The sequence below is a fragment of the Manis pentadactyla genome, chromosome 2 (assembly GCF_030020395.1).
Source record: "Manis pentadactyla isolate mManPen7 chromosome 2, mManPen7.hap1, whole genome shotgun sequence".
NCBI classification, from domain to species: Eukaryota; Metazoa; Chordata; class Mammalia; order Pholidota; family Manidae; genus Manis; species Manis pentadactyla.
In genome coordinates, this window is record NC_080020.1 from 29749937 (window position 1) to 29763777 (window position 13841).

General features: G+C 49.8%; 1 protein-coding gene across 2 annotated transcripts in view; it reads left to right on the forward strand.

Annotated features, from left to right (window-relative positions):
* The window catches only part of GALNT10 (polypeptide N-acetylgalactosaminyltransferase 10), a 256916-nt gene that overhangs the window by 213932 nt on the left and 29143 nt on the right, over window positions 1-13841 (forward strand). For both annotated transcript variants that reach the window (XM_036909479.2, XM_036909566.2), the window contains exons 5-7: window positions 358-543; window positions 4315-4498; window positions 9675-9792. In XM_036909479.2, coding sequence (XP_036765374.2) covers window positions 358-543; window positions 4315-4498; window positions 9675-9792 — 488 coding nt within the window. The remainder of the gene's footprint in view (window positions 1-357; window positions 544-4314; window positions 4499-9674; window positions 9793-13841) is intronic.

A 13841-nucleotide genomic window follows, 5' to 3' on the forward strand; every position in this document is an offset into this window, starting at 1 on the left:
CCCTACCCAAGTTTGATGGACTGAGGAAGGGAGGGACCTCTCTCAAAGAAAAATCAGAATTGTTGCCAGAAAATGAGGAAATGGGTCCCAGCCAGGCATAGACCCCAGCTGCCCATGACCTCAAGCAGACGGTCTCCGTGTGTTCCTGGTCTGGCACTATCATGGTCCTCTCTGAGCTTCACTTCCCCATCTGTAGCACTCGGGGTGATCCAGCCCTATTTGGAAGGTCCAGTGAGGCAGAGTACTGGAAAGCTGTGTCTGAACTATAAAGTGCAGTGCACATGTAAGGGAAAAGGCCATGAGAATGATTACTAACAGCTGTTCTTACCCATTCGTACTCTTCTGTCTCACACATAGAGCACCTCAAGAAGCCACTTGAAGACTACATGGCCCTTTTCCCCAGCGTGAGGATTCTCCGAACCAAGAAACGGGAAGGGCTGATAAGGACCCGGATGCTGGGCGCCTCAGCAGCAACTGGGGATGTCATCACCTTCTTGGACTCACACTGTGAAGCCAATGTGAACTGGCTCCCCCCCTTGCTTGGTAAGGGACCCTCTCAAGGCAAGATAGGCAGCCTGGAATGAGCCAGCTGCCACCGGCCCCAGCCTTCTGCAGAGAGTCATCCACAGGGGTTCCCTCGACTGCTTGAGATGCACGCAGCATGGTGCCATGAGGAATTCAGAAGTTCAGGAGTACTCAGATCCATTCAGTCCTTCCCCTTCATTTTACAGAGAGGGAAGCTGAGACTCAGAGAGGGGAAGTGACTTGCCCAAAGTCAGACAGCACACTAGTGTCTAGTGATGTGATTGCTTCTCCCAGATTACTTCAAGCTGTTAAGAGCCAAATTGTGTAGGGACATTGTTAAATCAACTTAGAATAGTTACCATTCACTGTACCGCTACTGTAAGCCAGAAGGTTGTAAGCATTATCTGTAATCCTCACAAAACCACCCCAGGTCAAAAATACCCCCTTTTTATAGTAGAAGAAACTGAGTTTCAGAGATAACTGAGTGACTACTTGTTCCCCTGGGCTGTAAGTGTCAGAGTCACCATCTGTCTGCTCCCAAGTCTGTTCTCTTTCATGATTCCACCCTGCGTCCCTAAATTCATTTCCTCTTCAGAGAGTTTCTGACAGCGGTTAGGGAAGGGCTGTAGCCAGAGGGCATGGTGACCAGGCGTCTCCACCACAGCCTTGTGAACAGAGGAGAGACACCGGGAAGAGGTGTCTCATAGTAGCTGAAGAAGCCCAAATTCTGAGGAATTCAGCTTTGATGAAGGCAGTGAGCTGGTGCTAGCAGGTGGACATTGAAGAGGAAATGCCCCGTTGAGACTGGGAGCCAGGTGAGGGACAGGGATGGAGGCAGACTGGGGAAGAGTTGTGCCAATCCAGAGAGAAAAGTGAACTCCAACAATGGGTGGGTCTGCTCTCCATAGCGGACTTAGTGAGCAAAGAGGACCGAGGTTGAGAGCAAAATTGAGGTAGTGTCAGAATCAGCTGGAAGACTTGTTACACAGAGTACTGGGCCTCACCCTGGAGGTCTGACTCAGGAGTCTGGGCCCGGGGCCTGAGCAGCTGCATTGCTAACCAGTTGCCAGGTGACGCCAGTGCTGCTGGTCCAGCACTGGTTAGGCCACCATTCAGAGGTGAGGACAGAAGGCAGACCCATGCATTAAATGGGACAATCCAGAAAATGTGTTTCTGCCGCAGATTAGCATAGAGCTTTCATATTAGATTATGTGCTTCTGACCCTAAGGATCCAGGATCCCACTGGGTTAAAAAGAGGATATAACCCAGATTTTCTGGTTAACTGTTCATTTAATTAAGCCAAGAGATCTTCTTCATCTGCCTCTCAATACTGAAAGAGAAAAAGAAAAAGCCTCACCATAAATCGCCTAATTTGTAGTCCTGAAGGAACAACCCATTTGTTGGGTCATTCAGCGACTCAGAAAGAGAATGCAGTGGTGGGACACGAAGCTGAGCTTGTAGTCTAAATAGCCCCTAACTCTGTTTCTATTGAAATATCTGAGGGTAATTTTCATAATCTTCAGACATACATGGAAGAAACATTCTCCCTCTTTTTATTTCTTCTTCCAATAGAAATGTGAACCAGTGGTGTAGGTTTAAAAGTTCCAGCTAATATGAGCAGCTGACAGAGCACTTGTGGCTTTTGTCTCCGACACCACTGATGCCTCCCTGGCGGCTCACTCTGCCTTCTTTGCAGAGTGGGCATTTCTGAGCCTGAGAAGGATTCAGCCCCAACAAAGGAAGCCACTGCTGATCATTTCCTTCCTCGGCATCACGGCTCTACTAGTCCCTCTGCTTTTTAGGCCACAGCTACATTTGAACTTGACAGCCATGCGGTAAAGCAGACAGGCCAGGCATTATTATCCACATACTGCAAATGAGAAAACTGAGAAGCAAAGAGAATTTAAGGGAGATACTCAGCCTGCCAATTCCCGCTTCTGAGCTGCTTTCCACAACCCTGGCCACAGCATGTCGGCAGAGTGCTGATCACGTGCCAGCGTCTGGGCTAAGTGTCTCAGCCCCACTGTCCCACTCTATCTTCAGAGAGCCCAGGAGATAGATGCTGTCTTCCTCCATTTTGTTGCCAAGGAAACCGAGGTTCAGAGGCATCAGATAACCTTTTCCAAGGCTATACTGCTAGAAGGTAACAGAACTAGGGCTTGACTCTGGTTATTTGTCCCCAAATCAGCACAGCCCTGTGGAACACTGCCTCTCTGATACAACCCTGACCTCATCCCTCCCACAGCCAGCCAGCACCCAACAATTATGGTGGCCTCAGCCCAGACCCTCCCTGCAAGTGGAATCCCCTGCATAGTCATGAATGATTAGGAAGGGAGGCCCTTCACTAGACCTCTCCCTGGAGGAGGTTCTTCAGCTTTGTGATATATCCCAGGGGAGCCTGTCCACAAGGCATCTCCAGGCTCCACCTGCAGAGATTCTGATCCAGTGTGCTTGGGGTGGGAGCAGCCCTGGAGGGTTTTAAACTCACCCTGGGTGCATCTGGTACTGGTGGCCCCAGGTCCATACTTGGGGACGCACTGCTGAAAGCATTTCTCAAACTTTTTGCCCATGTGCGATAGTTAGAAATACATTGCACATCTCAGTCCAGTACACAAATGCCCATACTCGCAGTATGACTGAAACCATTTCCTGAAAAAGTACCTAGAATGTATCCTGGCATCCATTATTCCTTTTCGGTTCATTACACACACTGGCACTGACTCACACACTCAATTTCCTGACCCACCTATGGATTGCATCTTGCAGATGAGAAAAAAAAAAATGCTGCTTTCTCTCCTGAAAGAAAGATGTGTTGTATCTTGTTGAAACAGGGGCCCTAGGAAGCTGCCAGCCTGTCCACTGGCCCTAGCAGCCTCCCCATTCCAAGACTTGAACTTGACTCTTGGCCCAGGCAGCCAGGCACCCCAACACAGCCTACTTGCTCCTCGTGGCAGGCATCTGCCCCAATCACTGGCACCCCCTGGCTGCAATCAGCGCTTCCTGGCAGGAGGGGGAACACTGAAGGGCAGAGCAAACCAGAGCTTAAAATTCTGGTTGATATGTTGGCCGGAGTGAATGTTATAGAATCAGATTCTCCCTGGCTTGAAAAGGACCGTAAGGTCATCTAGGTTAAGGCCCCCATTTGTCATCTTGGATCACCTAGCCTATAGCATTCCTGAGGGCAGGGTCCCAGGTCCTGCTTGCACACTTCCAGTCAGGAGGAACTCATGGGATAGTCCATTCCCTCCTCAGTAGTTCTGGAGGGATCTGACCACTGAAAAACAGGAGCTGAATTCTCTCGCAAAGAGGGCCATTTGTTCACTGCCTGCGGCCACGGGAACTGTCGGGCAGTCGGCCATGAGGGGCAGTGCAGGGGTATCTGGCTGCCTTGGGCCATTAGTGTGGGCCAGAACAGGGGCCCTCCCAGAAGGAAATTAATCTCTCCATAACAGTCCCGATAATTATAGGCACCTATGCTAAATACCTTCCAACATAGAGTTGCATGCAGTTCTCTTGACATTCAGAGCCACTTCTCCCCATTTCACAGAGGAGAGACGGTACCTACGTAGCTGGCCCAGGCCCTGTCGTGGGTGGCAGAACTAGGAAGAGAGCCTTGGGCCATCTTGCTTGAAGCCTGCGCTCCCCCTACCTCTCAGAATTCATCAACTCAGTGCTCAGAGAAGTCAACCAGGGAACGTGTTAAAAATTCAGTTAAGCTGCAGAGCAGGGTCGTGCACTTAGCTGCTCCCCCATCCTTCCTCCCTAATGGGCATCTCTTGGCTCCTTCAGACCGCATCGCTCGGAACCGCAAGACCATTGTGTGCCCGATGATTGATGTGATTGACCACGACAACTTCCGATACGAGACGCAGGTGGGGGACGCCATGCGGGGCGCCTTTGACTGGGAGATGTATTATAAGCGGATCCCAATCCCTCCAGAACTGCAAAAAGCTGACCCCAGCGACCCATTTGAGTAAGTACAAGTGACCCTGGCTGGTCCCGGCGGCTGACCCAGTGACCCCTCCCCAACACACACAACTCAGGGCTCCTCCCCTAAATGTCCTGCGCAGAGGGACCAGGGTAGACGTCCCCAACCAGAACACACCCCTCGCAGCTTGTCACAGAGCCTCAACTCAGCGACCACCAAGCTGGTCACCTCTTCCTTGCCCAGCTCTGCACAGTTTGCTGAGATTGCCAGCCTGGGGTGAGTAGAGTTGCTCACACTCTCTCCCTCAAGCCTTGTGCCCAGTGGCAATCAGCATCATCACTGTCATCACCACCACTTACTGAACACTTTCTAAGGCCAGGCACAGTGCTGAGCACATTACACAATGATCCTGTTTAGTCCCCAACAAACATAGGTGGTAAATATTATCACCACATGGGGATGCCAGGCCCCCAAGAGGTTAAGCAGTTTTCCAGGTCACACAGCTAGGAAGCAGCAAAGGCCAGGTACACATACAAGTCACCTGCCTCAGCCAGTTTTCCCGTCATTCACTTATGCCCTCTTGAGGTACTAGGAAAGTAATTCGCAGGTATAGACTGGAGCCACAGCACCCTAGAATGTAACAGGAGAGGGATCCTCAGGCAGTGGGTTCCCAGCTGAGGAGACTGTGGCCCAGCACAGGAAGGCAGAGGCTGAGGCCCAGGGCCCAGACCCTCCTGGTGCTCCCCCTTGAGAAAGGCTCTCCTCACAGAGGCCTTGCCATCCCTGCAGATGCCCTGTGAGCAAGCCACCCTGGCTCTCCTGCCAGAGGTGTGGACAGGTCTTTGAGTTCAAAGCCCAAGTTCAGCCTCTGCTGTATTAGTTTCCTAATTATTGCTATGGTAGTAAATCACCACAGACTCACCAGCTTATTAACAGAAATGCATTCTCTTAAGTTCTGAAGGTCAGAAGTCTGAAAGGATCCTCACTGGGCTGAAGTCGTGGGGTCTTAGGGCCCCATTCCCTCTGGAGGATATAGGGAAGAGTCCATTTCTCTGCCTCTTCCAGCTTCCTGAGGCCACCCACCTTCTTTGGCTGCTTCCCATCTTCAAAGCCAGCAACATAACATCTTCAACATAATCTCTTTCCCTCTCCCCCATCTCTCTGCCTGTCTCTCCCTCTCCCTCTCTGCCCCCCATCTGTCTCAACCTCCCTCGCCCTCACCTCCTTCCTCCTCTCCCCATCTCTCTCTGTCCCTGTCTCCTACTTCCACCGTCACACCCTCTTCTCTGACTTTGACCTCCTGTGTCCTCTGTTCACTTGTGATTTTGTTGGGCCCACCAGGACAACCACCCCCTCTCAAGATCCTTAACTTAATCATATCTGCAAAGCCCCTTTGCTGTGTAAGGTAACATTCACAGGTTCTAGGAATTAGGACATTGGCTTCTTTGGGGGGCTATTCTGTTCACCACACCTGCCTAACCACAGTTTAACCCCAGTGAACCCCAGCTTTTCTGCATCTCACCCTCCCCATCCGAGAAAGGGGTTGTTGGTGGCCCAGCCATCTTCATGGGCACAGTGCACACCCCATGTTCCTGAAGGGAGCCCCTAATGCTGTGGGCCCCACAGAAGGCTCTGAGATATGAAGAGGTGGGCTTGTTTGCAGAAATGGAAGGTGGCTGGGGCCATGGAGCAGCAGAGCCGAGAGTGGAGGCCATGTGTGGGGCCTCTGTGCTTCCTGAGCAGACCAAATGCTGGAGTTCTTCTCCTGCCTCCTTGTATCCTAAACATGGTCAAGCACTACTATTAGAACCCTTCCTGGCCCTCCATACAGTTTGGCCAAAACCACGTCATGCATTCACTGCCACATATGCCTCAGAGTCAATCCTCAGTTGCCCTGAATTCTTGGAGAATGATATTAATGACAGGAGTAACTTACGTGTGGCCTGGACCAGCAAAGCATTTCAGCTGACATGACTGTGCACCAGCCTCACAACAGCACCCTCATCTATAGGTAGAATTCTCCCCATTTGACCGATGAGGACACTGCAGTTCAGAGAAGAACCAGGACTTGTCCAAGATGACATGCAGCAGAGGCTAAAGTCGGAATGGGCCACCCCAGAAAATGGGATTTTCAGACCCTCTTTATGGTTTGAATCAGTGCCATAAACTCGTAAGCCCTAGATTTGAAAGGTACATAAGAATGGGTCTTGGTGTTCATTGTCTTCCTTGCAGGAGGAGGAAGGGTACCTCCAGGATGAGCAGCTGGTTAGTAGCACAGGCCCAGTTTCCTCCCTGGCCATGGTCGCCTCATCTGGATATTGAAGGGGTTGGCTCCACCCTAAAGCAGTGGCTCTCAACCCTGACTGTGCATCAGCATCACCTGGGGAGTTTGCCAAAAAAAAAATATGCCCAGGCCACCGCCAAGACTGACTACACCTGCACCTGGGGTAGGGTCTGGGCATGAGTGTTTCTTAAAGCTCTCAATGATGTGTGTGGCCAGCATTGAGGGACCCTGGCCTGAGGCACTTCCTGAGGGGCTCTCCATTCCTTGTGTCCTCTGATTCTTTCCAGAAGCCTCTCTTCTTTATTGTACTTGGACAAAACCCAGGGGAGAGGCCACTAGAGAAATCCTGGTTGTTCCCTGCACACCTCTCCATGGTGCCAGCAGACAGGCAATCTGCAGGCACCCCATGCTATAATGATGTTTGAAGGACACGGGCTGTGGTGGCAACCCCGGTGGGAAGCACAGCTCACCCACTTACTAGCTGCATGCCCTTGAGCAAGTATGTAGCATTTCTAAATTTCAAATTTCTCCTTCTGCAAAGGGGGTTGGTTTGTAATAGAGCTTTGTGAGAGCTGGAGATAATGTCGGTAAAGTGAGTGGCACCCACTAAACTGCATTGTTGCTATCGCTGAGCACTGTAGCAGGTGGAAAGCTTTGAGCTCCAGTATGCCTTCAGGCTAGTAGCTTGCCTGTTGCGCAGCAGCTCCGCGGCCCTGGCCACCGGCTTCCTCCCAGGCTGCTTTTTGTGTGCGCTGTCTCAGGTCTGATTGCCCAAGAAGCACGGGGTCAGACACACTCCACCTGGCCACCCAGTGTATTTATGGCTCCCACCAGAAAGCCCCAAACCCCATCACCTTCAGTAGATTAAGGAAAGTTGATACTGATGACAACTTATTTTTTTTATAGTACTGGATACTTTCAGAAATACAGTTACTAGCAATGTGAGCTAGGAAGGATAGCTGAGTGTTGTGTAAACTGGGAAACCCGTTCAAAGAGGTTAAATCATCACTGTCCAGTAGAAATCTAATGTGAGCCACATATCTACTTTTAATTTCCTAGTAGCCACATAAAAGGTAAAGAGAAGCAGGTAAAATTCGTTTTAGTAGTAATATTTTATTTAGCCCAGTATATCCAAAATATTCTCATTTTAGCACATGACCAGCCCTTCGAAATTATTAATGAGACCTTTTCGATTATTTTCTTCATGTGAAGTCTGGGGAATCCAGTGTGTATCTTTCACTTCCAGCACATCTCAATTCAGACTAGCCACACATCAAGTGGCTAGTGCCCACATGTGGCCAGCGGCTGCCACACTGGGAGGCACAGGATAAGAGGGTAGAAACACTTCACTTGAGGTTGCACCGTAGGGCGAGGAGAGCTGGAGTTGGGGTGGGGGTTTCTCCATTTCTGAAACCTGGCCCTCCTCCCGCATCAGTTGTTCCCTCCTGGCAGCAGGTGGTGTACTGTGGCCTTGACAGGTGTGGGCTGTGGCACAGATCAGAGATTCACATCCTGCTTGGTAGCTCTGAAACCTCAAGCAAGTTACCCTTCTGCACCCCAGTTTCTGCAGGCGTCAGTGGGGTGATAATAATCAGGCCTACCTCAGGAGGTCAACATGAAGAGTAGTCATTTCATTAATGAGTAAGTTCAGTATCACCTGGCATATTCAAGTAATATGCTCGGTAAATATTCAAGCAGATCCCCTTTTAAAAGGAGCCTCCTGTGCTTTCAAGGCCCATCTGCTGCAGGAAGCTTGGGAGGCATGTGGGCTAACTAAGGTTTTTCTTAATCAGTCCACTTCCCATGAGCCTGTAGTTCCCAAGGCCAGGGGGCTGCATGGAGGTTGCTGCTGAAATGTTTTTTGGTTTGAGAGTTTGGAGTTTTCCAGTAGAGCCAGACAAGGACAAGGCCATTCTGAGAGATTTTCACACAGCAAACACTGATGGCACTTCTGAGGTGCCGACCCCACGTGAGGCACAGCAGGGGACTCGGGCGCGGGGTCCCCCTCAGATGTGGCATGATGTGGCGTCAGCCCCTGTCCCCTTGTCACCCGTGATTTACCGCCTCTGTGCCCTTGCTCCTGTTGCCTTCTCCTCCTGGGTGCCTCCCAACCCCACAGTTCCCACTGGTCCAAACCCATCTCGAATGCCACCCCCCTAGCATCCTTCCTTGACTCTTGCCAGGCTGCCCCTCCCAGAGGCTGTTGTTACACCCCACCTGTCTTCTGGATCCTTCTGTCCTGCAGAGGCTGCCCCACCACACTGGCTCCCCACCGAAGTCCTAGTCTGATTCTAATTTGCTTCCATATTCTTCCAGCATCTTCTTCTCAGCTGGCACTCCAGGCATAAACTACTGAGACAATGAATGAGTGGAGTTCATCTTATCCCAGTTTAACTGAAAGAACAGACACTGGCTTCTTCTATAAACTCTCAGCAGAACAAATGTCCATGCTGGGCCAACTAAGAATCATCAAAGAGCCTGTCTGAAAACATAGATTTCTAAACTCCATCCCCAGACTCTGCTTCATATGTCAGGGAGGGTGGGGGTGTCTAGCACGCGTTATGTTTTTTCACCTCTCTCAGAGATTGAAAGACCTGCTTTGGACCATCTGACTAGTGGGAAGACTAGAAGTATGTATACAGTGGAGCTGCAAGGCCCATGCTACTGTGATTTCATATCACCAGTATTCTTAGGTGTTAACCATTTAAGGGAAAACTCTGGATCCGTTTGGTTAAGTTTATAGCAATTATGAAGAGATATTGTAGGCAAGAAGGAAGAAAGCCGGGGCCCTCCTGAGGAAGGGCCTTGTATTCCTTGCTGAAACCCTGGGCTGTGTTCGCAGAGAGCGGCTCCACCCAGGCAGCAGAGTAGCAGAGTGCACAGGTGCACGCAGCTGGGGCGCCCGCATCTTCATGCCCTGCTCTTCTGCCCCGACAGGTCTCCCGTGATGGCTGGAGGACTGTTCGCTGTGGATCGGAGGTGGTTCTGGGAGCTGGGCGGGTACGACCCAGGCCTGGAGATCTGGGGAGGGGAGCAGTATGAAATCTCATTCAAGGTAAGCTGCTCTGTGGAAGCCTTGGCACAATCCCCTTGGCACCTTTCCAGAAAGGCCACTCCTTGCTGTGTGTACAGCAGGATGGGTGGTATCTCCTCAAGCTGCTGAAGGCCAGCCTGAGCTGCAGCCCTGACCCGCGTTTGCCCTGCATCGTCCCTTAAGATGGCAGTGTTGGAATAAGACAGGTCTCGCTTTCAGCGTCAGTGGTGTGTCTCCCATTGAGATGTCCGGCAAGCGAGCGGCAGGGAGGAGAAAGCAAGGAGGCCCAGGCCTCGGGGAGCGCTCGGCCCTGAGAGTGGCCCTGGCCTTCTGCTTCCCAGCCAGCCTCCGTAGGTCCTGGCCACCCATCTCGAGCTCTCTCTTTTGTGTCTGTTAGTGCTGGAGTGTGGCGTAGAGACCAGAGGTTAAGAGCTCAATTTGTGGAACCAGAAAGCCTGAGTTCAAATCCCAACTCCACCAGTTAATTGCTATGTGACTTGAGGCAAGTTAAATTAACTTTTCTGTCTTCATTTGAAATGAGAAAATGATAATAATACCTACCTTACAGAGCTACGGCGAAGATTAAATGAGATAATACCTAAAAGTGCTTAGTACACAACCTGGGACACACCAGCCATTAATAACTGGTCGAAATTATTAAAGATGCAGTAAATAAATATTTATCACAGCCTCTGAGACCCTGCCGTGTGCTGTGGAAGCTTTCTGACAATGCTGGTAGAGGAGATGGTGGTTACTAGTTAACCACTCAAACTTCTGAGGCCGCATCCTCCACTTTATTTGTGGGCTTCTATGTTGTTCTCAGGTGAAGAACAGAGGCTTGGTCCCTCTAAAGGGAGGATTGGCTTGTCCTGTACCCTTGTGGTCAGCCAGGGCCTGCTTCTGCCTCCCTCAGAACCTGGTAAGGCCTGTGAGGGATGGCCAGTAGCACCGTTACTGGGATGAGTCCTGTGAATGCACAGCCCTGATGTCTCCCCTGAGTCAGGCATCAACTTTTTACGCAAAGGACCATTGTCACACATGGTGATTGACACTTCCGTGCTCGGATCAGATCCTAGCTCTGCCACTTTGTACCAGCTGTGTGATCTTGGACAAGGAATCCTCACCTCACTGGGCTTCAGTTTCTGCTCCCACAAAGTAAGCTTAATAATACTTTAATCCTCACAGGGTTGCTCAGAGAACATGCTTGTTAGGAGATTCTTAATAAAGATCCTAAAGATTATTTTCATTATCAACATGATTATTTTCACTGCGTAGACCACTGGTCGAGCAGTTCAGAACTGGGGGATGTAAATTCTTAATCAGCAAGAAAACAACCACCTAGAATTCTATTTAAACATTATTTTGGTTTGAAAAGCAGTTTGTTTGGCCTTGAGTTCGGAAGTTGTCTCTCGTAAAGGGCGCAGCTTCCTAATAAAACTAATATTACTGTCCAGAAGTGATACTCAAAATATTCAACAGTGATGATGGCACAGGTGCCAGTCAGTCAGAGTGATCCTGGCTGCAAACATTCACTCTGGTGCACAACACCTATCTCAGCCCTGGTCAGAGCTGCAGGACTCTGAGCCGAGCCCTGCACATGGGCGGACTAGTTAATCTTCATCACAGTCCTAGGAGGGTGGTATCATTTTTATCCCCATTTCACAGGGAGGGCCCCACACAGTTGGAAGTAACAGAACCAGGACCTGAACACAGGTCTGCCTGACTGCAAAGCCTGTGACCTGCAGGTTTTACAGGCCTCCTTAGGACATGGAAGGAAAACACTTGAAAGGCAAACTAGCCTGAGAAATTGACTGCAACTTCTCACCATTCTTAGTTTTTGCCTCCTTCAGGGGTTATTAATTTACAGGGATATTCTTCAGCCTCTCAGTGAAGTTAATTAATAACAGTCTACATAAGAAATAGCAAATAGGTTTCCTCTGCCAGCTAACTCTGATCTACTATGGGGCAGGGGCTACACCCATTCTGTGTTGATATGTATTCTCAGGCTGCATCCAAGCTTTAAGAAAGAGTGGTGATTGATTAATGCTGTCTGCCGTGGGTGCAGGTTTAGTAAGTGACAGCACATATGTCATTGATTTAGTACCCCTAGCCCATTCAATCTAGCTTTCCAGAGGTTACATCCTTATGGCTACAGTGAAATCACACTGAAGGTGTCAGAAGAGTTTTAACTTCTCAGTTCCCTGATCAACCAGTTAAACAAACTTGATTTATGGAGTTTTCTACAACTTTGTTCCCAGAAATGGGCACACCTGTGTTCCTGAGTTTTTACCAGAATGTACACTTCAGTGGGAAAAGGATGTTTGTGCTTTACTCACTGCTGTATCCCAACTACCCAAAGGCATGCCTGACACAGAGAAGGCACTTAATAAATGTTGGTTAGTTAAATGCTCAGAGCAGGTGTGTCACTGGCCAGCACCAGCCTCCTTGGTCAAGGGGTTGCCCTTCAGAAACTCCCTCTGTACAGAATAGTGAATGGAGAAAGATTTGCACAAAGGAATTTCTGAATCCACAATGATTTCATTCTGTGTGTTCCAAAGAGCCATCTAATGATGCTCATCAGGCAATTACAGCAGAACAAATGGCATTTTTCTCTACACAGTTTATTTACAAAAGACTTGGTAATGAAGCGATATTGGAAGTCTCTCATCTGGGAGGAGGAGGGAGGCTAGCTCCCGTCGCCGTTTGATCCAATTATGTCTTTTGCACTCAAGGGGAAAGGAGATGGTATAATGAGGAGGCTCTGGAAGGAGGCTCTCCTCCCTCAGCTTTCTCTCTCCTGACTTTGAGAGCACAAGTGTCCAGAGCCTGGGACAGCCCGTCTGCCAGCGCACTGCCGCCCAGGTTCCCGTGGAAGGGCTGCCTGCGGTGCCGAGGGGACAGGAGAGCCCACTCACCTGCTGGGGATGCCTCCCTGAAACGCTGAGTATTCTGCTTCAGCCAGTGCAGCACATTTACAAAGGCTAAATTCCCTCTGATTAATCTCTGCTAAGATCCCTTTTCTTCTTGGTGACGGAGAAAAGAAACTGGTCTGAAAGGCACGTGAGTGTATTTTCAGAAATTAAGATACAGTACTATGCACATGGTGTGGGGGATCACAGGGAGAACAGTGTAGCACAGAGAAGGGACATAGTGGATCTGTGGCAACTTGCTGCACTGATGCACAGTGACTGCATTAGGGTATGGGTGGGGACTTGATAATATGGGTAAATGCAGTAACCACATTGTTTTTTCATGTGAAAAAACATTAGAGTGTATATCACTCTTCATTAGAGTGTATATCAATCATACCTTAATAAAAATTAAAAAAAAAAAGATACAGTACTATGTGCCATCAGGACTGAAGGATTAATAATTTGGCTTCAAGTCCAGCTGGGACCATCTATCCTGATGGGAAAACCCCAGAAAACATGTTCTAAAGGCTCCAAAGTTTCTGGAAGAGTCACTGGTGCTTTTTTTCTCTCTTTCTCTCCCTTTCTCTCTTAACCAGCAGAGTTTTTGTTTCCAGAAGGCAGTTATATTATCAAAGCTGTCCTGCTTGGCAATTAGAATCTTACCAACTCTAGTGGTTGGATAAATCCTTAACTCCACAGCCCGGCCCACAGCTTCCTGCACGAGCTGGCCCCCGCTCATCTCTCCACCCTCCCCCTTGGCCTCTTATCCCACTGCACTAGTCTGGACTCTTGAAAAACCAGAACTGATTGGCCTGCACAACTGGAACTCCAGGGCAGCCTCTTCAGGGCTGGCTGGACCCAGGAACTAAGCCCTCCCATCCAGTCTCTGTCTCTCTCAGTACCTTTGCTCTGCTTTCTCTGGGTTGGCTTCCTGCCAGGCAGGCTTTCTCTCTGTGGAAGTGCCCAGCAGCACAATGGAGAGTTTCTCTTTCGTATCATTCCTGTAGAGGTCCCCAGGTTGAGTTTCACTGACCTTTCGGTCTCTTGTCTGTCTGTGAACAGCATTCTGGGTGGTCAGCGGCAGGCACGTGCCCATCTGGCAAGAGGAAAGTGGAGATGTGCTGGTTCCCCAGAGGCAAGTCCAGCCCTGTGTCCAGA